The sequence below is a fragment of the Capra hircus genome, chromosome 21 (assembly GCF_001704415.2).
Source record: "Capra hircus breed San Clemente chromosome 21, ASM170441v1, whole genome shotgun sequence".
Lineage (NCBI taxonomy): Eukaryota > Metazoa > Chordata > Mammalia > Artiodactyla > Bovidae > Capra > Capra hircus.
In genome coordinates, this window is record NC_030828.1 from 23,664,607 (window position 1) to 23,691,421 (window position 26,815).

Here is a 26,815-nt window from a genome sequence, read left to right on the forward strand (position 1 = left end):
AGCCTGGCAGCCATACCTGCTGCCACTCTTCAATATGCCAGCTAGGAGGGCAGTCAAACTGGTTGCATGCTTGTAAGGCATGGGGTTTCTCATCTCTGCATTCCTCAGGTGGGGAGGGGGACTCCCCAGGGTGCAGGCAGTACACTTCTCGAGTCTGGATGCCAACACCACAGGTAGCTGAGCAGGGTCCCCAAGAGCCCATGTGCCACCTGTACCAAAACAACAAGTAGGCAAAATTCACTGTTCAGTGGACTCAGTGGGACATCCAGAGCATGGACAACTGCATGCTGCTCTCTGGACTTCCAGCCTCCACCCTCCATATCCACAGCATCAGTAAATGCAATTAGAGTGCAGAAATACAATGTTTAAAGGCAAGACATGTCAGAAAAGTGCTTAAAGATTTCACCTGTCTAGGAAAGTCTGGAGTGAAAGAAAAGCAGATTTCTCTCCATCCTAGCCTACCACCATACATCATTAATAAAATCTTGGTTTTGTTTTGAATAGAGCCCCAAAGCAAGGATGATTTATACAAGGTGTCAAAAGAAATTTTAAATGCTTAAAAGCACACTTCAGGAAATTTTTAGGGCACCTGGATTCATTATTTGGAATATCCCTAAGAAAATTCTTTTATGTTAGGATTGGATTTACAGCACATATATATACATAATGTGATTCCTTTCCAATAAAATCTCGGAAAAATCAGGTTTTCTCATGAAACATCTGCAAAAATGAAAAACCAGGGCAGTTGCTTTGGGTATATATTTCCAAGTTGCCTTCAAAAATGATTCTCTCAAGTCACACTTTCGCCAGAAGTAGAGAGAGCCTGGCTTCTACAGCCATATGACCGCTGGACCGTATCATTTGAAAAAGGCTCTGCCCATCTGATGGGTGAAAAATTGTATATAATGATTATTTTAAAGCTTGTAGATATTTAATTATTAGTAACCATGAATCTTACCCCAGCTGTAAAATATTTTTCTAAGCTCCTGGCTTATCAAAAAGACAAACTTTAACAAGAATATAGAGAATTTAATAATATATTTGAAAATTTTGATGAAATAGATAAGGTATTAGGCAACTACAAAAAGTTCTTTTGAAGAAAAGGACTAGATTGTGCTAATTTTGTGATTAAGTTCCTAAAAGTTTCTAAGAAACAAATGAATTCTTATGTTACTTAAAATGTTCCAAGGTAAAAAAGAGGATTAAAATGTAAAGAAAACATTTGATTATAATCTGTGATTATATATTCTTAATTTTAAAAAGAGAGAAACAGAAATTCTAAGTAACAAGCATATTAATCAAAGGATTAAAATAATACACAGTATGAACATTCATTTGGAAGGACTGATGTTGAAGCTGAGGCTCCAATACTTTGATCACTTGATGTGAAGAGTCTACTCATTGGAAAAGACCCTGATGCTGGGAAAGATTGAAGGCAAAGAAGAGGGTGACAGAGGATGAAATGGTTAGATAGTATCACCAACTCAATGGACATGAATTTGAGCAATCTCCAAGAGATAGTGAAGGACAAGGGAGCCTGGTGTGCTGCAGTCTATGGGAGTGCAAAGAGTCAGACACGACTTAGTGACTGAACAACCACAGCAACACACACTGTGAACTGAACATTTGTATCCTTCTCCAAACTCCAAAGATTCCAAGAATACTTATATTATTTTCCAAATTGTTCTTATATTTTAATTTCTTCTGTAATGAATTCATCTTTCATTTGGCGAATCTGTGAACTATCTTCATTAGCATTAGATTGTTTTCATATGCTTTGGAATGCTATTTTGCAGGCTCAACAGGAAGGAGTTTTCTCTCCCTCCACCTCCTTTAATCCTTTTCTCTGTCTCTTAACCCTTTCCGTCTACAGTTTGGTTTGCTTCCACCGAGCCCTCTGGGGTACCCAGGCTAGAACCAGGTCCATGTGGATAATGTGGCATAGAAGCACTATGAAGACATTGACACCCCAACCACTGAGCCAACAGGTAAGCCAGGCCTGGAGCTGCTCCCAGGGCTCTATTGTGTCTGTCCTTTATCTTCACAGGTGAGGAGCTTCAGCTAAACAAAGGCTTCTGGTTGTGGTCAGCAGCAGCTTTTCTTCACAAAGAAGAATATGGGTCCTTTTCCATGAATTAAAAGAAAGATGCTCAGTCTCTGTTACCCAGAGGATCTGAACTCTCACTGACCCCAAATGTTGTGGGGCTAAAGACCAGAAGAACCATAGGTCCAGTTCCACTCACCACTTCCCTCTTCTATTCCTTTCCCAGGCTATGTAGTTATTTTCACCGTTTCCTGGGTGTGATGTTTCCCTTTTTTATACTGTAGCTATCACTGATCTGTATTTGGAGCAGAATGTGAAATTAAAACATGATCTGAATTGGAAGTATATTCGCTAACCTATTAATTAGGCTACTAATATATAAAGTTCCAGTAGCTTTAGGGGTGAGGAAAATCACCAATAGTAGATACTCTGACGACAATCAGACCACACAGCTAAAAATTAGAAGGCTTTTGTTGCACTATTAAAACAACTCAGCTTAACTATGTAATTTATTAGGAGCCACTTTGGGATGGTCAGTCTTTCAAGAAAGTATATAACTACTAGAATTGATTGGTGACATAAGGGACTGGAAGGGGAACCATTCTTATTCAAGAAACAGGTAAAAATTTCTTATTAAGAGACAATGAACACAGCATTTTTTGTTTTAATTCAAGACCTGGGTAACAAGTTGATACAGAAACATTTTACTCTTGGCTTTTGTCTCCCCACCTCCCTGTCTAGCCATGTTGAGTTCTGTCACAGAAGAAGAAGGCTCTTCTTGGACTAGTGGAACCATTATGTAACCCTGTCCATTTCTCTCTCCTGGAAAAAGCAAACTCCATAAATAGCAGACACTCAGCAGTTAAAGGACAGACCAAAGGGAGTAACCCCAGAAGAGCATATAAACATACAACGCCCCACCTTGGAGAGTTCAGGCTAATACATCAAACACATTTGCCTCTGGGTAAATAAAGATCTACTGACTGTCCAACCCAATCTCACTGGTAAGTTTCACCCTGGGGTGATATTTTACTGCTATTGCCCTTGGAGTCAGTAAATATTTGTATGGAAAGTATTGTGCAACACCCTGTTCCTGTTATTCCTACACCACTGGTTTCTAGAACCTAAAACATTTTTGTAAACTTACCTTTATTTTGGCATCAACCCTTTGTCTCTGCTGGGTTTTTTCCAAAATAACTCTCAACCTTCAAAAACTTTATTAAACTTGCAACTTTGAAATGAGGAATAGTATTTCTCTTCACATAAAAACAGACCCTTAATTTTGCAAAGGGGCCAAGATATATTGTGTGCTGTATTATTCCCAGCTTGAAAGCTCTGTGGGCAAGACTGCTGAGGCAGATTATGTGCAAGATCCCTGGCCAAGGCTGAGTGATGAGGAACCTGCTCGTGGGCTAGTGCATGAATAAACCAGCATGCTCCCTTCAGTAGCATAAAGGGACAGTTTCTAGATCTGAAGTCAGATCTTGCCCCAATTTGGTGAGCAAAGGAAGGATGGCACTGCAAACCAAGCTCAGCCCTGCCTTGGCCTCCTAGGCAGGTCAAGCAGAGGCTGGTAGTCTTATAACTAAAACAAACCCTGAGCTTTTCAAAGGACTGATGAGTAGACATGAGGATAATTGCAAAAATACTAGGCAGAGTACTGCAGATGTGAGTGAGAAACGCAACCTGAAGCATGGCTCAACAATGAAAGACTAGAGCTGAAAAGGACCTTGGTGATGATAAATTCTAACACCTTTCATCAACATTCAGATGAAGAAACTGGGCCCTAAGAGCCAAGGGACATGTCTGAAGTGTCCTGATTGAGGCAGAACTGGCCTCTACACCATGCTCCATATCCATTCCCACTTCTCTCTGCACTGTTAAGACACATCCCTATCATGTATCCAAGATTAGGATCCCATCTCACACTGTTGACTTCATATATCAGGGAGCAGAGAGTCGCTGATCACTTTTATGGGAGAGTACCAGCTCATTTCATGGATAAGGGCTCCAGGCAGAGGGCCAAGACCCAGAGGCATGAATGAGCAGGAGCATGGGTCAAAGTGAATAATTCAGTGTGGCTGCTGGGCAAGTTCAGGTTCCTCTGAGTGTGTGTGTGTGAGCATGTGTGTGTGTGTGTGCACGTGCACATGGGCTGTGATAAGGTGAGAGAAGTGATGACAGGGAATGTGGTTCAAGAACCTAAAACCAGGGTCACCAAGGACTTTACTGCTCTCAAGGGTTGAACTGCTTTCTTCAAAATGAAGCTGAAGTCCTAACCATGAAAACTCATAAATGTGAACTTATTTGGAAATAGCATCTTTGCAGATGATAGACTTAGGCTGAGGCTCTAATTATATAGAAGCAGTGACCTTATAAAAGGGGAAATTTCATTGCAGAGACCTACAGAAGGAAGATGCTACGAAAACACACAGGGGATTTCCCTAGTGGTCCAGGAGTTTGGCTAAGACTCCACACTCCCAACGCAGAGGGCCTGGGTTCCATCCCTGGTCAAGGAACTAGATCCCACATGCCACAACTAAGAACTGGTACAGCCAAATAAATAACTAAATATTATAAAAAGAAAACACACAGGGAATGCCATCCACAAGCTGCTGCTGCTGCTGCTAAGTCACATCAGTCATGTCCGACTCTGTGCGACCCCATAGGTGGCAGCCAGCCAGGCTCCTCCGTCCCTGGGATTCTCCAGGCAAGGACACTGGAGTGGGTTGCCATTTCCTTCTCCAGTGCGTGAAAGTGAAAAGTGAGAGTGAAGTTGCTCAGTCACATCCAACTCTTCGTGACCCCAGGGACTGTAGCCTACCAGGCTCCTCCGTCCATGTCCATGGGATTTTCCAGGCAAGAGTACCAGAGTGGGTTGTCATTGCCTTCTCCCATCCACAAGCTAAGGACGCTCAAGCTACCAGAAGTTAGGAGAGGCGCACAGAACAGGTTTTCCCTCAGAGCTGTCAGAAGGAACCAACCTTGATTAAGGGTTTCTAGACTCCCCATATGTGAGACAGTGAACTTCTGTTGTTTAAGCCACTCAGCTTATAGAACTTTGTTATGGAAGCCCAAGGGAACTCATACATATGGCAAAGTAAAGACTGCGGCTTTTCCACAGGGAAAAGGAAGTCACTGGAGGGTTTTCTGTGGGAGTTCACATGGCCATTCTCCAATTTAGAATACAGTTTCACAGTCGTAGGTGGACATATGGATCAGAGCAGGAAACACTAGAGGCAGGACTCAAATTTTATGATAAATGGTCAGGGATATATCTAATTTGGACTCAATCCAAGGATACTTTCAGATTCACATGCAGGTGGGCTTTAAATGGGCGACACTCAGATGAATTATGGCAGGCTAGCTATTTCGGTTAAGGTAATTAATTAAAAATTTATAATTGATTTCAATATCTCTACCTTTGTTCTCCCCATCTCAGGGTTTGAGCAGTCTCTTTTAAGTGTACATTTTTTTTTTTTTTTTTTTTGGCCATGCAGTGCAGCATATTGGGAATCTTGGTTCCCCAACCAGGGATCAAACACATATCCCCTGCATTGGCAGCTCAGAGTCTTAATCATTGGACCACCAGGGAAGTCCCTAAATGTAAATTTGATTTATCAAATGCTCCAATGGCTTCCCAACAACTCTCAGGATCAAGTCCAAACGCCTGCAATGGTCCTACTATGTCTGGTCTTGTCTCTGGTCTGGTCTCTCATCTCCGGGCTTCCTTTCTGTCTAGTTTCTTGAACACACCAACTTCTTCCTTTCCTTGGGACCTCTGTATATAGTGTTCCTTCTGCCTAGAACACTCCTTCCTCTATGCTTCCTCTGGCCAATTTTCACTCCTCTTTTACATATCAGCTTATATAGAACCCTCAGGGAGGCCTCCTCTGAATGCCTGCACCCAATCCTCAGTCCAAACCAATCTACATTAGGTCCTTACGCAACTCTTGTTCTTGAGACTTTTTCTGTTTCTTTATAGCATGTATTATAATTTAAGTGATATATTTATTTATGTTTGTTTAACTCTTCCTCCTACCCCATGCGAAGACTCAAGTTGAAGGAACCAGATTAAAAACCTTGTACAGCATGATTCCAATTTCTTGGGACAACAGGTTGAGATATTAAACTATGCTTCTCACCTCCTGAATTTCTCCTTGTCCTTCACCCTGGTCAGACAGGTAGTTTCCATCTCACAGAGCCTCACCCGAGGGATGTGGTGGGGGTGGGGGGAGAAGAACAGACACTAGCTTCTCCAAAAATATCTAAATCATTGCTTCTGATATTAGATTAAGACAAAACTGAGAAACCTAAGATGAGTAATTTGGATTCTGAAGGTTTTCAATTCTTAACATGAGTGCTATTTCCCCTGAGATAAAGGGGATGTTCCAAATGGACAGAATCTCAGCATCACCTCCCATATACTTGATGTTCTTGGAGCGCTCTGGATAGACTTGCTGATAAAGTGAGCATCCTGACTCCCAGTTAGATCAAACCTTCTAATACTCCTACTGTGTTGTGTCTTCTGCCATTTTCTACTAGTATTCTGGTGCAGATGACTCTGGAATTCAGTAGACCTGGGGGTGGAAGTGGGAGGGCTAGGGAAGATTTCCCTATGCTGTTTCTGGGCCTTGCTCACCAAAGTAACTGTGTAGGTCTTTACTGCCTTGTCTCAGTTGAGTACAGCAAGATGGCTCTAACGTAAGTCAAGAAGTTCCCTGGGGATTTCCCTAGTGGTCCAGTGGTTAAGAATCCTCCTTGCAATGCAGGGGATGCAGGTTTGATCCCTGGTCAGAGAACTAAGATTCCACATGCCTCAAGCAACTAAGCTCACACAGCAACCACTGGGGCCTTGCACCACAACTAAAGAGTCCATGTGCCACAGTGAAAGATCCCATGTGCCCCAACAAAGACCCTACACAACCAAATAAAGATATATATATATATATATATATATATATATTTAAAGAAGGAGTTTCCCTTATTTCCTTAGCTGACAATCTAAGTCAGAAATATAGTAATGGATATAAAATGCTATGCCTGGTTCCCTGTAGATGTGGTCTCCCTAAGGATGAAGCTGGCCTCCTCCAAGACTGAGCAGGTTAGAGACCAAGACCCACAAAGAAAGGACCCAACTGCAGGACAGAGAAACATGGATCTCCAGGATGCCCTCACTCACTGGATCCTCACCACCAGCACCCTGAGACCACCAAGACAGGACTTTCTTCCTCACAGCCAACACATCTCATGGAATCAAAATCAGAAAGATCAAGAGACTTCCAGAAGCACAAATTATTTCCTGAATAACCATAAAAATCTATCTTTAGTCCTGGATGTAACAGACATAATAAATGTCCTCAATTGCTTATGATCCCAGACATAATTAAACTTACCTTTAGTGAATGCAGGTACCTAATTAAATGGGTGATATAATTACTAAGAGGCAGAAAGAGAATCTGGCAATGAGGAAGAGAGGAGGTGACTGGGAATGAGCTTTCAATTTTGGCTTTAAATATATCATAGAAGAGGGGTCAAGATTATACAGGTAAGGGATAGAGAAGAGAAAAAACTGGGGGCTGGATTTTGGAATGTCTTGTGAGAAACTAGTGATGCTGAGTTATAATCCTCTGGAGCTAACAATAGCCAGGGACAGAGAAACATGAGGAAAATCTATGCTTCCTTCTGATAAAAATCCCCAGCATCTTATAAGGACTTAAGAAAGGAAGCAGATTAATTTTTAAGGTCAACCTTTCAGGCCAAGGAGACCAAAAATAAGCCAACATTGCCCACTCTTTGGGGACTCTTAACAGTACACCCCACAATCTGAGCTCTCTGGCAGGTCAGTGGGAAGGGTGAGAACACACAGGTGTGATTTCTAGGTAACAAGTAGGAGATCACTCAGTTAGTCCACAAATATGGACTGAGCACCTTCTGTGTACCTGTGCTAACTTGACCTCAGAGCCTGTGTTCCCTGATGTGGCTTCAGGCAAAGAAGTACCCCTGAAGGGACAGACATGAGACAACAAAACTGCTGAGCTCATGGTGTTGCCAGCAGCAGCCAGTTCACGTTCACTCATGTATGACGCAAAAGGCCGGGTAAAGGGGATTCCTGCTTAACCTGACAGTATTCTGTATCTTAGTGAGAATCTGGCTGGCACATAGCTTGAACAGAGAAGGGAGAATTCTGATCTCCATGGGTGACTCCCCCCTCAGCCTCAATACACATGCATGATTCTCTGCGGGGAGCAGAAGACCGCACGTACCTGGGTGGGCAGGGCTCTGTGTTACAAGCCTGGCTCATCGCCGGAGGGCGGTGGACCATATCACACAAGGTGTCATTGACTGTCTGCTGGGTCTGCAGGTGTAAGCACACTGCAATGGCTTCTTGATGGCCTGGAGGTTGGAAAGAGAAAAAAAAAAAATACGCAAATGACTTAGAATGACTCATTGTGGGGAAAAAAGAAAACAGGGTCTTTGACCCCTCATTCTTAAGCCACTGCCCTTTTGACTGTATTGCTTGCCTGCAGGATGCATTTCAGGGTCCACATGGAGCAAATGACTGTGCCTTTCCCAAAGTCTCCCAGGCTCTATTATTTCCTCAGTTGCTTTGTAAACTCCCAAATAGTCATTTTGAGACATCAAGGACCACCCCTGAGACCCCATCCACAGCCACACTGATCTACGTTTCAAACACACTCAAGGCCAGGAGTTCCTGCAAATGAATCATCTGCATGCTCCTTCCAAACATTTACAATAATTTCCCTAAGAGGAATTTCATATCAGCTCCTAAAGAATAACACTTTCTCACATGAGTGGAATCAAACAGTATTTGTCCGCACCTAATGTATATTGGACTGAAAGGAGATCAAACCAGTCAGTCCTAGAGGAAATCAACCCTGAACATTCATTGGAAGGACTGATGTTGAAGCTGAAGCTCCAATACTTTGGCCACCTGATATGAAGAGCCAACTCATTAGAAAAGACCCTGATGCTGGGAAAGACTGAAGGCAGGAGCAGGAGACAACAGAGGACAAGATGGTTGGATGGCATCACTGACTCAATGGACATGAGTTTGAGCAAGCTCCAGGAGATGGTGAAGGACAGGGAAGCCTGGTGTGCTGCAGTCCATGGGGTTGCAGAGAGTCGGACATGACGGAGCGACTGAACAACAAATGTATATTGGGATGCACTTTTAAGGTTAACTTATAGCAGGGTCAAATTCATAGAGTCAGAGGGTACTTTGGTAGATGCCAGGGGCAAGATGGGGGTGAGTAAGTGTTAAATGGGGACAGAATTTCAGTTTGTGCTCAGTCGTGTCTGATTCTGTGATTCCATGGACTGTAACCTGCCAGGCTCCTCTGTCCACAGGATTTCCCAGGCAAGAATACTGAAGTGAGTTGCCATTTCCTCCTCCAAGGGATCTTACTGACCCAGGGATCGAACCCTTATCTCCTACATCTCCTGTATTAGCAGGCAGATTCTTTACCACTAATGCCACCTGGGAAGCCCTTTTGTACCCAAAGGGTTCCAAAATGCAATACAGCCAACCAGCTTCCCTGTTCAAATACAAACTTTCACAGGCACATTTTTCCTTTGAGGCTAGACAGGTCTGTCTGACTCCAAGGCCCAGTCTCAACCATTATTTTGTTTGTTGAGACAAATTAAAAAAAAAAAGATTATTGGGAAATCAGAACTGAGCAAAATATAAATCAAATTTTGACGGAAAAAATCAAATAAAAATTGTAATAGCAACCAACTATGCTATTTGAAATATGCAAATGTATTCAGTTTCATGCAAGAATGCGTGTTCCACATTGTGGTTCTTTTTCCAAATGCCATGTTTCGATTCAACCATTTTACAATATTTCGCAGAGTACAGTATGGACCAAAAGTATATGTAAAATGTATATTCGAGATGTTGAGTTCTTTTCCTTAAATTTTCTTTGCTTTCTTCAGTTGTAATCTTATGCTCCTGGGCATAGTAGGATGCAGTCTTAAATCTCCATGCATCTTCCAATGAATTTTTTAAAAATAAATACTAACCTGAAACATGAAGAGACACTGCTACAACATTATAACTCAGGTTCCTCCCTACAAATGTTGAACTCAGTGATTTTACAGGGACACAGATGTTCATTTTCTAGCAAGTTTCATTTCTTTTTAATCTGAGAAAAATGCAGTTATCTTTCACATATATTCTAATTTATAACCAGAATTATTTACAAAATACACTTGGAGACTATTTTGGAACATGAGTGGGTGGATCTGAAAGCACCAAAGTTACCTCATTTTAACCATTTTTATGTAATTTCACAATAGTTGTGACAAATTAAACCAAGTTTACTCAAAAGAATATAAAAGTTTAATGAGAGACTTAGGATACTTATTGAGGTGGAATGTATTTTCCAAAGATGGCCATGAGACTATCTCCCATCCCTCACACTGAACCTATGACATGACTTCAACACTTTCCACTTCAAGAGGTTTGAGCAAACCTTTATCCTCAAAAGAAAAAAGTTATAAAGATAAGTTTACTTCATCTCATTTTTAGCAAAATTTGGACAGTAATCACAAATATGCATTTAGAAGATATAAGATAAATCAAGTGTTGAAATTTCAATTCAATTTCTCTAATAAATCCTTTGGTAGCACGAGGCAACATTCTTCACTTCACAGTTGACTTCTGCAATGTCATAATACAAGGGTTATTTTATTTTTTGGCAAAAAATATCTAAAGCCTACATCAAGAAATGAATTCATAATTAAAGGGTAAAAACACAGACGCTAAGAGGGGAAGCAGAGCCAATAAATGAGCTAATACATTCTCTTTTGTTGGTTTAAGGTTAGTTCAAGTTGGGTTTCTTGCAAATAACTCTTGACTAATTCAACATGCCAAGGAACATATCACACACACACACACACACACACACACACACAGAGTAAGAAATACTCAGAGCAACAACAACAAAAAAATCTACAGTCAGAACCTTTAAGGTGTTACCCAGTACTTAATATAATAAATTACTTTTTAAAAGTTGGAAAATGATTTGAATAAGAAAATTATGTTGATATAATAACCAAATGGCCTTGGCTCTCAGAAATAGATGCAATATGCTTTTTTAAGCAGAGGAACATTAACAAAAATTGATCCTACATAAGTCTATAAAGAAAACTGTATTAAATTCCATAACCTAGAAATTATATAGGCAATATTCCTTGACCATAATAGAGTTCATCAATAAATGAAAAATAAATAATTAAACCCCCCAATCAGAACATCAGAATTTAAAAATAATCATTCCCGATAAGTGGCGCTAGTGGTAAAGAATCCATCTGCCAATGCAGGAGGTGCAAGAGAGGTGGGTTCACCCCTGGGTGGGAAAGTGCACCTGGAGAAGGAAAGGGAAACCTGCTCCAGTATTCCTCCCTGGAGAACCCCATGGACAGAGAAGACTGGTGGGCTGCAGTCCATGGGGCCACAAAGAATCAGACATGACTGAGTGACTGAGAAAACACACAAAAAACTCCTAGCTTAAAAACAGTAATTGGTACATATTATTTGACAAGAAAAAGGAGCAGAGGAGGGCTTAAAGCAACTGGATATTAGATGAACAATACTTGATGATGCTATTAATATTATCATGACATGGATGACTTTTCCCAAGAAAATCTAAATTATGAAACTCACTTTAAAATTCAGTTCAGTTCAGTTCAGTCATTCAGTCATGTCCAACTCTTCATGACCCCATGGACCACAGCATTCCAGGCCTCCTGGTCATTCACCAATTCCCAGAGTCTGCTCAAACTCATATTCATTGAGTCAGTGATGCCATCCAACCATCTCATCTTCTGTCGTCCCCTTCTCCTTCTGCCTTCAACCTTTCCCAGAATCAGGGTCTTTTCAAATAAATCAGATCTTCACATCAGGTGGCCAAAGTATTGGAGTCTCAGCTTTAACATCAGTCCTTCCAATGAATATTCAGGACTGATCTCCTTTAGAATGGACTGGTTGGATCTCCTTGCAGTCCAAGGGACTCTCAAGAGCCTTCTCCAACACCACATTTCAAAAGCATCAATTCTTTGGCACTCGGCTTTCTTTATAGTCCAACCCTCACATCCATACATGACTACTGGAAAAACCAGAGCCTTGATGAGATGAAACTTTGTTGGCAAAGTAATGTCTCTGCTTTTTAATGCATTGTCTAGGTAGGTCATAACTTTCCTTCTAAGGAGTAAGCGTCTTTTAACTTCATGGCTGCAATCACCATCTGCAGTGATTTTGGAGCCCCCCAAAATAAAGTCAACAACTGTTTCCACTGTTTCCCCACCTATTTCCCATGAAGTGATGGGACCAGATGACATGATCTTAGTTATCTGAACGTTGAGGTTTAAGCCAGCTTTTTCACTCTCCTTTTTCACTTTCATCAAGAGGCTCTTTAGATCTTCTTCACTTTCTGCCATAAGGGTGGTGTCATCTGCATATCTGAGGTTATTGATATTTCTCCCAGCAATGCTGATTCCAGCTGTACCTCATCCCGCCCAGCATTTCTCATGACATACTCTGCATATAAGTTAAATAGGCAGGGTGACAATATACAGCCTTGATGTACTTCTTTCCCTGTTTGGAACCAGTCTGTTGTTCCATGTCCAGTTCTAACTGTTGCTTCCTGACCTGCATACAGATTTCTCAAGCGGCAGATCAGGTAGTCTGGTATTCCCATCTCTTTCAGAATTTTCAACAGTTTATTGTGATCCACACAGTCAAAGGATTTGGCATAGTCAATAAAGCAGAAATAGATGTTTTTCTGGAACTCTCTTGCTTTTTTGATGATCCAGCAGATACTGGCAATTTGATCACTGGTTCCTCTGCCTTTTCTAAAACCAGCTTGAACATCTGGAAGTTCACAGTTCACGTATTGCTGCACCCTGGCTTGGAGAATTTTCAGCATTACTTTACTAGCATGTGAGATGAGTGCAACTGTGCAGTAGGTTGAGCATTCTTTGGCATTGTCTTTCTTAGGGATTGGAATGAAAACTGACCTTTTCCAATTCTGTGGCCACTGCTGAGTTTTCCAAATTTGCTGACATATTGAGTGTAGCACTTTCACAGCATCATCTTTCAGGATTTGAAATAGCTCAACTGGAATTCCATCACTTTTACTAGTTTTATTTGTAGTGATGCTTCCTAAGGCCCACTTGACTTCACATTCCAGGATGTCTGGCTCTAGGTGAATGATCAGACCATCCTAATTATCTGGGTCGTTAAGATCTTTTTTGTACAGTTCTGTGTATTCTTGCCATCTCTTTTTAATATCTTCTGCTTCTGTTAGGTCCATACCATTTCTGTCCCTTATTGAGCCCATCTTTGCATGAAATATTCCCTTGGTATCTGTAATTTTCTTAAAGAGATCTCTAGTCTTTCCCATTCTGTTGTTTTCCTCTATTTCTTTGCACTGATCACTGAGGAAGGCTTTCTTATCTCTCCTTGCCATTCTTTGGAATTCTGCATTCAAATGGGTATCTCTTTCTTTTTCTCCTTTGCTTTTCATTTCTCTTCTTTTCACAACTATTCGTAAGGCCTCCTCAGACAGCCTTTTTGCTGTTTTGCATTTCTTTTTCTTTGGGATGGTCTAGATCTCTGTCTCCTGTACAATGTCACGAACCTCTGTCCATAGTTCATCAGGCACTCTATCAGATCTAGTCCCTTAAATCTATTTCTTACTTACACTGTATGTGGCTCACAGCGCTGGAGAGGCAAGTGGCTGAGAGGAGATACTCTACATTCAAGGTCAGTAGCGGTGGCCCTGAGGAGATACCCCATGTGCAAGGTAAGGAGCAGTGGCTACACTTTGCTGGAGCAGCCGTGAAGAGATACCCCACATCCAAAGTAAGAGAAACCCCAGTACAACAGTAGGTGCTGAGAGAGGGAATCAGAGGATAGACAGACTGAAACCACAATCAGAGAAAACCAATCTAATCACATGGAACATAATCTTGTCTAACTCAATGAAACTAAGCCATGCCATGTAGGGCCATCCAAGACAGACAGGTCTTGGTGGAGAGTTCTGACAAAATGTGGTCCATTGGAGAAGGGAATGGCAAACCACTTCAGTATATTTACCTTGAGAACCCCATGAACAGTATGAAAAGGCAAAAAGATAGGACACTGAAAGATAAACTCCCCAGGCCAGTAGGTGCCCAATATGCTATTAGAGATCAGTGGAGAAATAACTCCAGAAAGAATGAAGAGACGGAGTCAAAGCAAAAACAACACCCAGTTGCGGGTGTGACTGGTGATGGAAGCAAGGTCTGATGCTGTAAAGAGCAATATTGCATAGGAACCTGGAATGTTAGGTCCATGAATGAAGGCAAACAAGAGATGGCAAGAGTGTACATCGACATTTTAGGAAGCAGCGAACTAAAATGGACTGGAATGGGTGAATTTAACTCAGATGACCATTATATCTACTACTGTGGACAAGAATCCCTTAGAAGGAATGGAATAGCCATCATAGTCAACAGAAGATTCCGAAATGCAGTACTTGGATGCAATCTCAAAAATGACAGAATGATCTCTGTTCATTTCCAAGGCAAATCATTCAATATCATGGTAATCCAAGTCTATGCCCCGACCAGTAATGCTGAAGAAGCTGAAGTTGATTGGTTCTATGAAGACCTATAAGACCTTTTAGAACTAACTCCCCAAAACGATGTCCTTTTCATTATAGGGGACTGGAATGCAAAAGTAGGAAGTCAAGAAATACCTGGAGTAATAGGCAAATTTGGCCTTGGAGTACAGAATGAAGCAGGGCAAAGGCTAATAAGAGTTTTGCAAAGAGAACGCACTGGTCATAGCAAACACTGTCTTCCAACAACACAAGAGAAGACTCTACACATAGATATCACCAGATGGCCAACACCAAAATCAGACTGGTTATATTCTTTGCAGCCAAAGATGGAGAAGCTCTATACAGTCAGCAAAAACAAGATGGGGAACTGACTGTGGCTCAGATCATGAACTCCTTATTGCCAAATTCAGATTTAAATTGAAGAAAGTAGGGAAAACCACTAGACCATTCATGTATGACCTAAATCACTTTAAAATTAAGAGTTTGTATATGACAGTAAGTGCAGAGGGGACTTGAAAATGATCTTACAGATCCTGCAACAATTCCCCTCCCAATCCTGTCCCTAAAGGGAAAAATAAGAACTGAATTTATACAGTTGTAGAAACAAATTCTTCCAGACTTTTTAAAGAGATGTCATCTATGATAGGAACTATTTAAGATTATTGAAATGTATGCAACCTAGATGTCCATCAGCAGATGAATGGATAAGAAAGCTGTGGTACATATACACAATGGAGTATTACTCAGCCATTAAAAAGAATACATTTGAATCAGTTCTAATGAGGTGGATGAAACTGGAGCTGATTATACAGAGTGAAGTAAGCCAGAAAGAAAAACACCAATACAGTATACTAACACATATATATGGAATTTAGAAAGATGGTAATGATAACCCTGTATGTGAGACAGCAAAAGAGACACAGATGTATAGAACAGTCTTTTGGACTCTGTGGGAGAGGGATAGGGTGGGATGATTTGGGAGAATGGCATTGAAACATGTATAATATCATATAAGAAACGAATTGCCAGTCTAGGTTGGATGCAGGGTGCAGGATGCTTGGGGCTGGTGCACTGGGATGACCTGGAGGGATGGTGTAGGGGGGGAGGTGGGAGGGGGGTTCGGGATTGAGAACATGTGTACACCCGTGGCGGATTCATGTTGATGTGTGGCAAAACCAATACAATATTGTAAAGTAATAATAATAATAATAAAATTTAAAAAAAGAAATGTAAGGAAAACTCCAATTCATTAAAAAAAAAACTAGTATAAACCTGATGACAAAAATCTATAAAAGAAAAGAGCAGATCTACTTACATAGTGTTACATGACAGATAGTTTACATGACAGATGCAAGCCTAGGGCCATACTGAAAAGGATAGTTAGTTATGTTTTCCTCTCTGCTGATTAACCAGTATGATAGAATAAATACTACTATATACTCCCAGGTAATGAAAAAAAGGAGAAGCATTATATTGTATGGACCTAGAGGAATGCCATTTTGGTGTTAAAATGCAAGTTTTATAGTACTCCAAATAGGTGAGTTCTTTTTAGGGGCCAGTTGAGGAGACAGCTGGTAAAAATTAAGGATTGTTAAAAGCCATTTGGCCTCATGAAGGGCATCATAAACATCAGTGGAGCCTGAGAGGAAGTGATCAATTATATCTAGAGTAGCTGAAAGAAACTCCAGCTCAAGGCCTGTTAAGATTTGAAGGGATTTGAAGAGGACAAAATGGTGACTGCTAATGTATCATGTCGGAAACACATCTCCATGGGGAGTATGCCCAAATGAGCCCATGGTGGGCCAATTCAGCTTTCAGACCCCTTTCCCATTTGCAGGAAGGCATCCTTGTACTCCACCATGCTCAGTGGAGGCTACCAACTTGCATCAGTATCATTCATATCTAAATGCAAAATCCTTAGTTAAATATGGGGTTAGCCAAAAAGTTCATTTGAGTTTTTTCCATAACATTTTACAGAAAAATCTGAATGAACCTTTGGCCTACCCAATAGTAGCACACTGTAGTCAAGAGTATAATAAAAAAAAAAATACTACATTGTGACTTCAAACCTTGGGCATTCACGAATCAAATCATTCACACACAAATATTCACACACACTCAACCAGAAACAAACAGATAGGAACTTCCTATGATCCAGCAGATAAACCCACTGACCCAGCCAGCAGATAAATCCATCCACCCAGACCTTTCCCTTGCCAGTTTCCATTAAGAGATGCATCTCTAACTGGTTAAGATTGAATTCCATAGTAGGCTTTAGATTTCACTCCTTTCCATCATAGGAAGTTTGTTGACACTTTGCCTTTCCCTTTCATTCTGGAACTTTCTCATTGCCTTTTTTAAAAAGAAAATTATTCACTTGGCTGTGCTGGGTGTTTGCAAGATCTTCAGTTGCAGCATGCAGGAACTAGTTCCCTGACCAGGGCTCCCTGCACTGGAAGTGTGGAGTCTTAGCCACTGGACCACCAGGGAAGTCCCCTCTCATTGCCTTTTAAATGCACCTGGACTCTCTGTCATGAAGTGACAGCACACACATGGCCCTCCCCTAACAAACCATGCCTTCTCGCCATCTTCCTCTCTGTGGGCTCCCTGACATCTCTTGTTATCCCTTTTAATCCTTTTTTTTTAACAATACAACTGGGCTAACCCTTCTGAAATAAACATTTGATCATTAATTTCCATTTTAATGACTTGGATGGCCTCTCATTGTTCTTAGGATAAAGACCCAAATGAACATGGCCCGTAAGACCTTCACTGTCTGGCCCCTGATTTCCTTTACAGCATCATCTCACATTAAACCCCATCTTTCTCAGTACACTAGCTGTGCCCAACTTCTTCAGCTCCTGGAATCTCCCATGTGCCCTCTTGCCACCTAGCGCCCTTCCACATGATCCTTTTCCTGCTGGAAATTCTCTTTGTACCACTGTCTCAAACTTTTGCTTAATTAATATCTCATCTTTCAGACTTAAAAGTTAAAATGCAATTGTTCTTAGGGAATCTTTCCCTGACCTCCCAAGTTAGGTCAAATTCCTCCTATTATGTGCTTTCATGGCATCATATGCTTCTTTTTAAAATTTGTTTCTAGTTATTTTTTGGTCACACCACACGGCATGTGGGATCTTAGTTCCTTGACCAGTGATTGAACCTCTGCCCCCTGTGATGGAAGTGCAGATTCTTAACCACTGGACTGCCAGGCAAGTCCCAACCATATACTTTTTTGTAGCTGCAATAACCAGCTGTAAGTTTAAACATATGTGTGTGTGTGATTATGCGATGAACACATTTCCCCCTCTAGATCTGAGTTGCAGAGGTGGGAACTATTTGTCTGTATTACTAGGTCAGCACCTTGCACAAAAAAACACACAATAAATATTTGTAGGATGTTGTTTTCGAATGAAACAATAAGAGATTCCTGCTACTGTCAAGACCGAGGCAAAGTTGGCATCATCTACCTTATTTATTATTGTTCTTGCAATTCTGGGCAATGCAATAAGAGATAAAACCTAACCATAATAAACAACTATTGAAAGAGAAAATCATCATTAATTGCAGATGATGATTTACTTGAGGAATTCAAAGAATGCACTTGGCACAGTTAGATGCATTAAGGGGTTCAGCAATTTAGTCCGTTTTCTTTTAAAAGGAAAAAACAATATTCTAAGATGAATAACTTCTTATATTATAAACTATATTATAAACTCTTATATTATCCCACCAACATTTATAACACACATGTGTCAGGCACAGTGATTAAACACATCTCCAACATAATCTTGCTTAAGAATCATATTTAATCCTTTCATTAATCCTAATAATGTAGGTGCGGCTCTTCTCATTTTACAAAAATAAACCTCTGCAAATTTAAATAACTAGCCAAAGGGAGGGGCAGAACTATGGTTCAAAATGAGGCCAAAGTCCATGTCTATGCTACTAGCCGGTGATTTTAGAAAACACAAAGGGAGAGATGAAAGGTCATAAATGCAACAAATAATATAAGACATAAGAGAAAATGTCAGTGAGGAATGTTTATCATGTGCATGTGTGTATGTTCAGTCATTAAGTCATATCTGACTCTTTGCGACCCCATGGACTATAGCCTTCCAGGCTCCTCTGTCCATGGGAATCTCCAGGCAAGATTACCAGAGTGGGTTGCCATTTCCTCCTCCAGGGGATATTCCCCACCAAGAGATCAAACCTGCATCTCTTATGTCTCCTGCACTGCAGGTGGATTCTTTACCACTAGTGCCACCTGGGAAGTCCATGTTGATAGAGTATAAATTATAAAACCTTATCAGTGGGTATTTAAAAGGTAAGCATAACTTTCAGGATGTACATACACACATAACATAATGCTGTATACCATATACTTCCATATACTCTAGAGACGGGAAATTGAGTATGTCAGCATTCTTTATACTTTGGGGAATTGAGAAAGAATTGTTGCCACTCCAGTATGAAAGCAGACTTGTAAAAGATTCTTAAACATCAATGATTACAACAAATTGATCTACTTTTATTTCCTGTATGTTGTGAAGGCAAGTTAAGACTATACAAATATACAATATCGGGATGGGAATCAGAGGTTTATCTTTTTTAAAATTTATCACTTGCCTATCTTATTTTTCTACCAGAAACAGGAATGCTGAAGAAATAACTGCATGCCTGTGGAAATTTTATTTTCCTGTGGTTTCCAGTCATTGCAGACTTACCCTCCCTGTTATTCAGGATGAGGGTTAAAATCCACATTCAAAGCCACACATAAGTGGGCTTGCAGAGGCTGGGCCTCTAAAACCACAGTAAAATGGATTACAGAGAGGCAAGTGTCACTGCCTGTAAGTAATGCAGTAGGGACAGTAGAGCCAACATAGCTGAGAGCTGTGCTCCCTCAGGACAAGGACCGTGCCTTCATTCTATATCATGGTACTGAGCCTGGAACCGAGTGGAGAGCATAGAGTCTAGCACAGAGCAGGTGCTCAGTTTCCTACATTTAGAGGATTATATAACCCTCCAAGCATTCCAAGTATTCAACAAAATTGAGTTACACATTTAAAATGAAATTTTAAGCTTGAAATCAAGAAATTAAAAACATTAAGAAAATTTAAGCCTGAACCCAAGAAATTAAACCATTGCTTTTTGCAAAGTGAAGAATCTTACTATAAGCACTTACAGTTCAACTCTTCAATAAAGCAGTTGTCCACTCTCTACTTTGGACTGTGTGATACACTCTGACTCTCAGCTTCCCTAGCCATACCATTTGGGTTCATGGGCATGCAAGGTTCATCTAATGATGTTATCCTGAATTACGCAATACAGGATAGCCTCACAAGGCTAAATTCTGTTTAACTGAGAGTTGAAAGATTAGCAAGCTGAGTCCTGTTAAAATTTGCAAAATGTGTTCCAGTTATACAAGAGGATGTCAGAAACAAATGGACACCATCCCATCCACTGTGTGAGTACTGAAATGCACTTCTAACACGTGCAAGGCCTTTCTCTCCTCACAGCTGGCCGAAGGCCCACAGTGCCAATAAGGATAAATTGAACTGGTCAAGTTTCACAAAACTTGTATGCCTTAAACAGATGCAGAGATCATTTTACTATTCCTAACTGTATATCCAAGGGAAATGAAGATGTACATCCACACAATGTGTACATGAATGTTCAGAGCAGTTTTAGGCATAGTATCCAAGACATGCGAATAAACTAAATTCTAACTGATGAATGGATAAATATGGACATATCCATACAATGGAATAGTATTCAAACCTAAAAAGAAACGAAGTGCTGACTTATGTTGCAACATGGATGAACCTTGAGAGCACACTAATGAAAGAAGGTGGTCACAAAGATTGCTTATTGTGTGATTCCATTTATATGAAACGTCCAGAAGAAATAAAAAGTAGATTAGTAGTTGTGAGAGGTTGCTGGTAGCAGGAAAACGGGGGTTTGAGAGGAAATGGGGAGGGTGATTTCTTAAGGGTACAGGGTTCTTTTGGGGTCAAAGTGTTCTAAAATTGTTTTGATGGGGTCTTCCCTGGTTGTCCAGTGGTTAAGAATCCACCTTGCAATGCAAGGGACACAAGTTCGAACCCCGATTGGGCAACTAAATCTGTGTGCTGCAATCAGAAGAGTCTGCATGCTGCATGAAAGATCACACATCATAGCACAACTGAGACCCAATGCAGCCAAATATATCAGCGCTAAAAGAAGATTGTGACGATGGGTACACAACTTCGTGAATATACCAAAAAACACCACGTTGTATACTTCAGATATATAAATTGTGGTATGTGAATTATATCTTAATAAAGTTGTTACCAAAAAAGCAGAAAATCATGCCAGGGGGTCCAGGCCTCCTGGAGGTGGAACGCAGGGCCATCTTGGTGGGCACTGGGAACACAGCAGATACGAACATTTTGGCATCAGGCTCCAAAAATGAGGTCAATTAGACTCTCTCAATTGAATCAGAATTCATCTGGTCAATTTTCCTTGGGCAACTCTATGTGGTCTGTTAAGTTCCAAGGACCCAACATGCCACTCTTCCCATCTGGATGGCCTTCTCGGTCAGGAAAAAACTGAAGTCAAGGATGACAGAGTTCTAGATGCAAGGCTAATTCTATCAATGGCAGTATTCAAAAGCTTGAGATTAATACAGTAGATTTGGAGGTATGCAAGCAATAGCTGGGGGCTTCCCAGGTGGTGCTAGTGGTAAAGAAAGTGTAGTCATTCAGTCATGTCTGACTCTTTGAGACCCCATGAACAGCAGCCCACCTGGCTCCTCTGTCCATGGAATTCTTTAGGCAAGAATACTGAGGTGGATTGCCATTTCCCTGCCGGCCAAGGCAGGAGACATAAGAGACTCAGGTTCAATCCCTGGGTCTGAAAGATCCCCTGGAGAAGGGCATGGCAACCCATTCCAGTATTCTTATCTGGGAAATCCCATAGACTGAGGAACCTGGCAGGCTACAGTCCATGTGGTCACAAACAGTCAGACACAATTGACTGAGCAGGCATGCAAGCAAGCATGACTATCTCTGGAGGGCTTCCCCTGACTCATCTGGAAAGTACCAGTTCCCAGATTACGAAGGGCATATCAGTCTTAAGGCTTCCGAGATATAACAGAAGACATGTCCAGGACCCTGAACCCAGAGGTTTGGGCCAAAGCAGACATGAAAGTGAGCAGGAAAGTGAGACTTCAATTCCTGGGAGGGAAGAGACACAGCTGACATTTAGTGTTGGGTGAAGCAGGCTAAAACTCCTGGCTAGTTGAGGTGGGCTTCTAGGAAGCAGGGAGAAAAGCAAGCAAGAAAGAGTGAGAATCTGGAGGCAGATAAGAGTTCTTTTCCTAATTGCACAGGGGTACCACCATATGAAAGACAGTAGCTTAACTGAGGCCTAGGGGTAAAGCACACACCATTTCACCTGGGTTTACTGATGGGCTGGTGTCCAGGATAGGTGGATTTACAGGTTGAACTACACAGGAAAGAGAAAGACAGATACCTCAAGCCAACAGCGACTGGATGGCAAGAACGGAGAATGCACTCTACCTGCCTAAGGAAGAGGCCAGGGCACAATGACTGGTACATGAATTCTTAAGACTTAATGGGGAGTCTTAGTAAAGGGTGCAGGGCTGCCAGGAGGAGTGGCGCAGGCTGTTGAGCCAACTGCCTCCTAAGGCAGCAGCTTCCTTAGCTTTCGTACCACTGGCTGGCACTGAAGTCAGAGCACTTCTCTCTTTTTTTTTTTCCTTCCTTTTTTCTTTGACCATGCCACATGGCATGTAGGATCATAGTTCCCTGACTTGGGATCAAAGCCACGCCCCTCGCAGTGGAAGTGCATGGTCTTAACAACTGGACCACCAGGAAGTCTGGTTAGAGCACTTCTAGCCCCCAGCTTCAGCCACGACAGCTGACTGGAAGGCACAGTCAGGAGTCAGTGAGAGGATGTCAGGGGCCTGGATTCCTGGGAGAGGAGTCCCCTTCACGTCACTAGAGGATCTTGGTTTCCCACTGATTATTTCTGTCCTTTTACTTCCAGCAGAGAGAGAATGACTGTCTGGACCTCCCTCTGCTCATTCACTCCCTTTTGGATCCTGGAATGCTTGAAGCACCTTGGGGCTAATTTCCACCCTGAGGGGGCCACCTGACAATATGATCACTTCCTAGTCCTATCAGGGTCCCTGGCTATGTGTACACACATGTACATACACATAAATCATGGTGATCAGTTTGCTCCATACTGGTTTCTGGCTCAATGTGCAGGTATGAACCTAAATTATTTTCTGAGGATAACTTCTGACCAAGAGAGCATCAATAAGGGAGTTCCAGGCTGATTCATTCCGTAATTCTGACTTATGCACAACACTACCTCAACTAATAATTTCTTGCATTTTCCTATTTATTCTCTATTAATCAGTGACCTCGGTAACCATCTCAGTTAGGCAGATGCTTAGGAACACAGGATCTAGTCCCACTGTCCTTAATCTTTCTAAAATAATGATGATGAAAACAAAGAAAAGGCACAGTTTTCAATTATTCAAATGACTTCTCCTCCTTTGGACTTCTGCTAGTTTGTAGATGAGGCTTTACTGATTTAGTATTGCTATTTCTCAAACCATCAGCAATGCCAGACACAGCTGTCCCTTAAGTAAAAGTTCAAATACCTCCCAAACAGGTGGCGGTGCAGGGGGTGAAGCCAGCGTATTCCCAGTCGTAGGTCGTCTCACTGTCCTGCTCCTGCAGGGAGGCGGCCAGCTCTCGGGCTGCGGGGCTCTCATCACAGGGCTGCAGGAGGCAGGGCCGCTCTGTGGGCAGCCGGGGGCCCTCACACTCTTCCTCTGGCAGCTCGGTCTCAGTTTGCGTGAAGGTCAGGAGCACGCGGCACTTCACCTCTCGCACCTGAACACCTGGCCCACATGTGGCACTGCAGGTGGACCACGGCTCCGGAACGAACCTGCAGGCAACCAGGGAGCCCCAGGGATCGGAGCAGGGGAGGACACGGGCCATCAGTCCAAAGAGATCACAAAGGGGGAGTGACACATGAAGGAAAAAAGTAACTTCATTCAGAGGAGATTCAATATGTCTCAGAGGCTGTCCTTTTGTTGGTGCCTGAAAATGTGTCGTGGACAAACATTCCAACCTCATCAGCAACAGAAAGAAGCTTTTACCAGAGAGCCACTGAACTTTTGCACCTATTTTATTTAACTCAAATTCTGTGCTCTGACCTTTGCATATCATCGTTAAAAGGTTTTCTGTAAGATTTGGTCATAATAAATCGTGTAGAGATCATTTCTACTCTGAGTTCTTTTATAACATGGAGATGTTCACCAGTATTTATTCAAGAAATCTTTTTGGTGCTTACCCTGTCTTAACAGGCAGAGTTTTATTAAAATGTCTTGATATTTAGCAGCAAAACTGTAGGATAGCATGCTTTCTGCAGAGCGGTGGTGGTGGTTTAGTCACTAAGTTGTGTCCAACTCTTGTAACCCCATGGACTGTAGACCACCAGGCTCCTCTGTCCATGGGATTCTCCAGACAAGAATTCTGGAAAGGGGTTGCCATTTCCTTATCCTTCTGCAGAGTAGATGAAGTAGATGAAGCTTTAATATTCTTTTGTATTTAATATATGGGCTTCCCTGGTGGCTCAGTGGCAAATAATCTGCCTGTCATTGTGGGAGACACAGGTTTGATTCCTGGTCCAGGAAGAGCCCCTGGAGAAGGAAATGGCAACCCACTCCAGTCTTCTTGCCTAGAGAATTCCATGAACAGAGGAGCCTGGCGGGCTACAGTTTATGGGGTCCCAAAGAGTTGGACACGACTGAGCCAACTAAACAACATCAACATTTTAATATATAACAACACACAAAACTTCTGAATTTTCTTGAAACTATCACAGCTGTTGCCCAATCTGACTGAACAAAGCATGTATTTCTTATCCTGAATCTTTATCCACTAAATCACAGGGTGCCCTCCTTTGGCCTACAGGTCAAATCCCATCCACCTATTTCTGCACAGCCTACCTGCTAAGAATGATTTTTATAGTTTTAAATAGATGGGGAGAAAAAGGAAGGATAATACTTTGTGTCATGTAAAAATGACATAAAATTCAACGTGTGTCCATAACTAAAGATTTATTGGAATACAGTCATGGTCACTTGTTCAGCCTTGTTTATGGCTGCATTTGTGTTATGTGCCAGGTCTGAGGATTTGCAATATAGACTGTTTGGCTGGCAAAACCTAAGGTATTTATTATTTGGCTCTTTATAGAAAATGTTTACTGATTCCTGCATTGAATTTAAGACACAGACTCCATCGGGACATATAATTTTAAGACAATCTGAAGCAACACTTGCATCATGAGATATTAATAAGTGATAAGCTGGAAAGAGAGCAGTGACTGAGTAAGTCTGGAAAACACTGTTTTCAATAATGTTCAATAGGTTTATTTACCAAAAGATTTCCCCCAAAACTATGATATATGAACACATACCATACATACTCAAGGGGAGTGGATACGACGTGTATGATTTCCTAAATTTAAGTGAATATGACCTCTATTCATGGGAAAATGTTGTACTAAATAACTTCAGAAAAAATGTTGCTGAGCTGTTTGCTTCAAATACAGTTCCAAGGCTTAAAGTTTAAAATCTCAGAATAGGCTGGTTGTAAAGAATCATCTAAGCATCTCTCTCTACATGAGGCTTCACCACAGTTATACACAAGAGCACAGCAGAATTGAAACATTATTGCTCTCCATGAGCAATAAAGAAATATCAACAACACCTCCCTTTTTTCATTTTGTTTTGTTGGAAATTGTTACTTGGAAACTATTTTCTAATCCTCATTTTCCATGACTCAGCTCCTTAGGATGGAGTAGTACTGGAGCAATATTTGCATCTCTACTCTTTTCTGTGCTTGCTGTTTTCCCATGGGAAAACTGGAAAGGAGACTGATTAAGAAGACACATCCATACAATGTATTCAATAATAGGATGATGTCATTGAAAAGAAGGAGGTGAATCTATGTGAATTGATAAGGAATATTCTCCTTTTGGAGGCTGTTAAATGAAATAAGTGTGTGGTCTTATGCTATAAGTATCATATGCTATGATCTTTTGTCTAACTACACAAAAGGACACAGACATGCCTATATAGTGTATATATTACATATTGTTGTTCAGTTGCTAAGTCATGTCCCACTCTTTGCAACCCCATGAACTGCAGTACGTCAGGCTTCCCTGTCCTTCACTAACTCCCTGACTTTGCTCAAACTCATTTCCATGGAGTCAGTGATGTCATCCAATCATCTCATCCTCTGTCACCCCCTTCTCCTCTTTCCCTCAATCTTTCCCAGCATCAGGATCTTTTCCAATAAGTTGGCTCTTTGCATCAGGTGACCAAAGTATTGAAGCTTTAGCATCATTTCTTCCAATGAATATTCAGGGTTGTTTTCCTTTAGGATTAACTGGTTTGATCTCCTTGCAGTCCAAGGGACTTTCAAGAGTCCTCTCCAGCACCACAGTTCAGAAGCATGAATTCTTCAATGCTCAGCCTTCTTTATGGTCCAACTCTCACATCCGTACATGACTACTTGAAAAACCATAGTTTTGACTATACAGACCTTTGTTGGCAAAGTGATCTCTGCTTTTTAACACAATGTCTGTCATAGCTTTTCTTTCAAGGAGCAAGTGTCTTAATTTCATGGCTGCAGTTACCATCCACAGTGATTTTGGAGCTCAAGAAATTAAAATCTGTCACTTTTTTCCACTTTTTCCCCATCTATTTGTCATGAAGTAATGGGATTGGATGCCATGATCTTAGTGTTTTGAATGTTGAATTTTAAGCCAGCTTTTTTACTCTCCTCTCTCTTTCATCAAGAGGCTCTATAATTCCTCTTTACTTTTTGTCATTAGAGTGGTATCATCTGCATATCTGAGGTTGTTAATATTTCTCCCTGCACTCTTGATTCCAGCTCATGATTCATCCAGCCCTGCATTTCTCATGAGGTACTCTGCATATATGTTAAATAAGCAGGGTGACAATATACAGCCTTGTACTCCTTTCTCAATTTTGAACCACTTTGTTATTTAACATCTGGTTCTAATGGTATAAATTTATAGCCTCTAT

At 41.3% G+C, this 26,815-nt stretch overlaps 1 protein-coding gene across 4 annotated transcripts in view; it reads right to left on the reverse strand.

Moving 5' to 3' along the window:
- Positions 1-26,815, reverse strand: part of ADAMTSL3 (ADAMTS like 3) — a 371,527-nt gene that overhangs the window by 104,994 nt on the left and 239,718 nt on the right. For all 4 annotated transcript variants that reach the window (XM_018066193.1, XM_018066194.1, XM_018066196.1 and 1 more), the window contains exons 16-18: positions 23,354-23,643; positions 8,311-8,440; positions 17-209 (exon numbers count right to left, since the gene is read on the reverse strand). In XM_018066193.1, the coding sequence (XP_017921682.1) occupies positions 17-209; positions 8,311-8,440; positions 23,354-23,643 (613 nt within the window). The remainder of the gene's footprint in view (positions 1-16; positions 210-8,310; positions 8,441-23,353; positions 23,644-26,815) is intronic.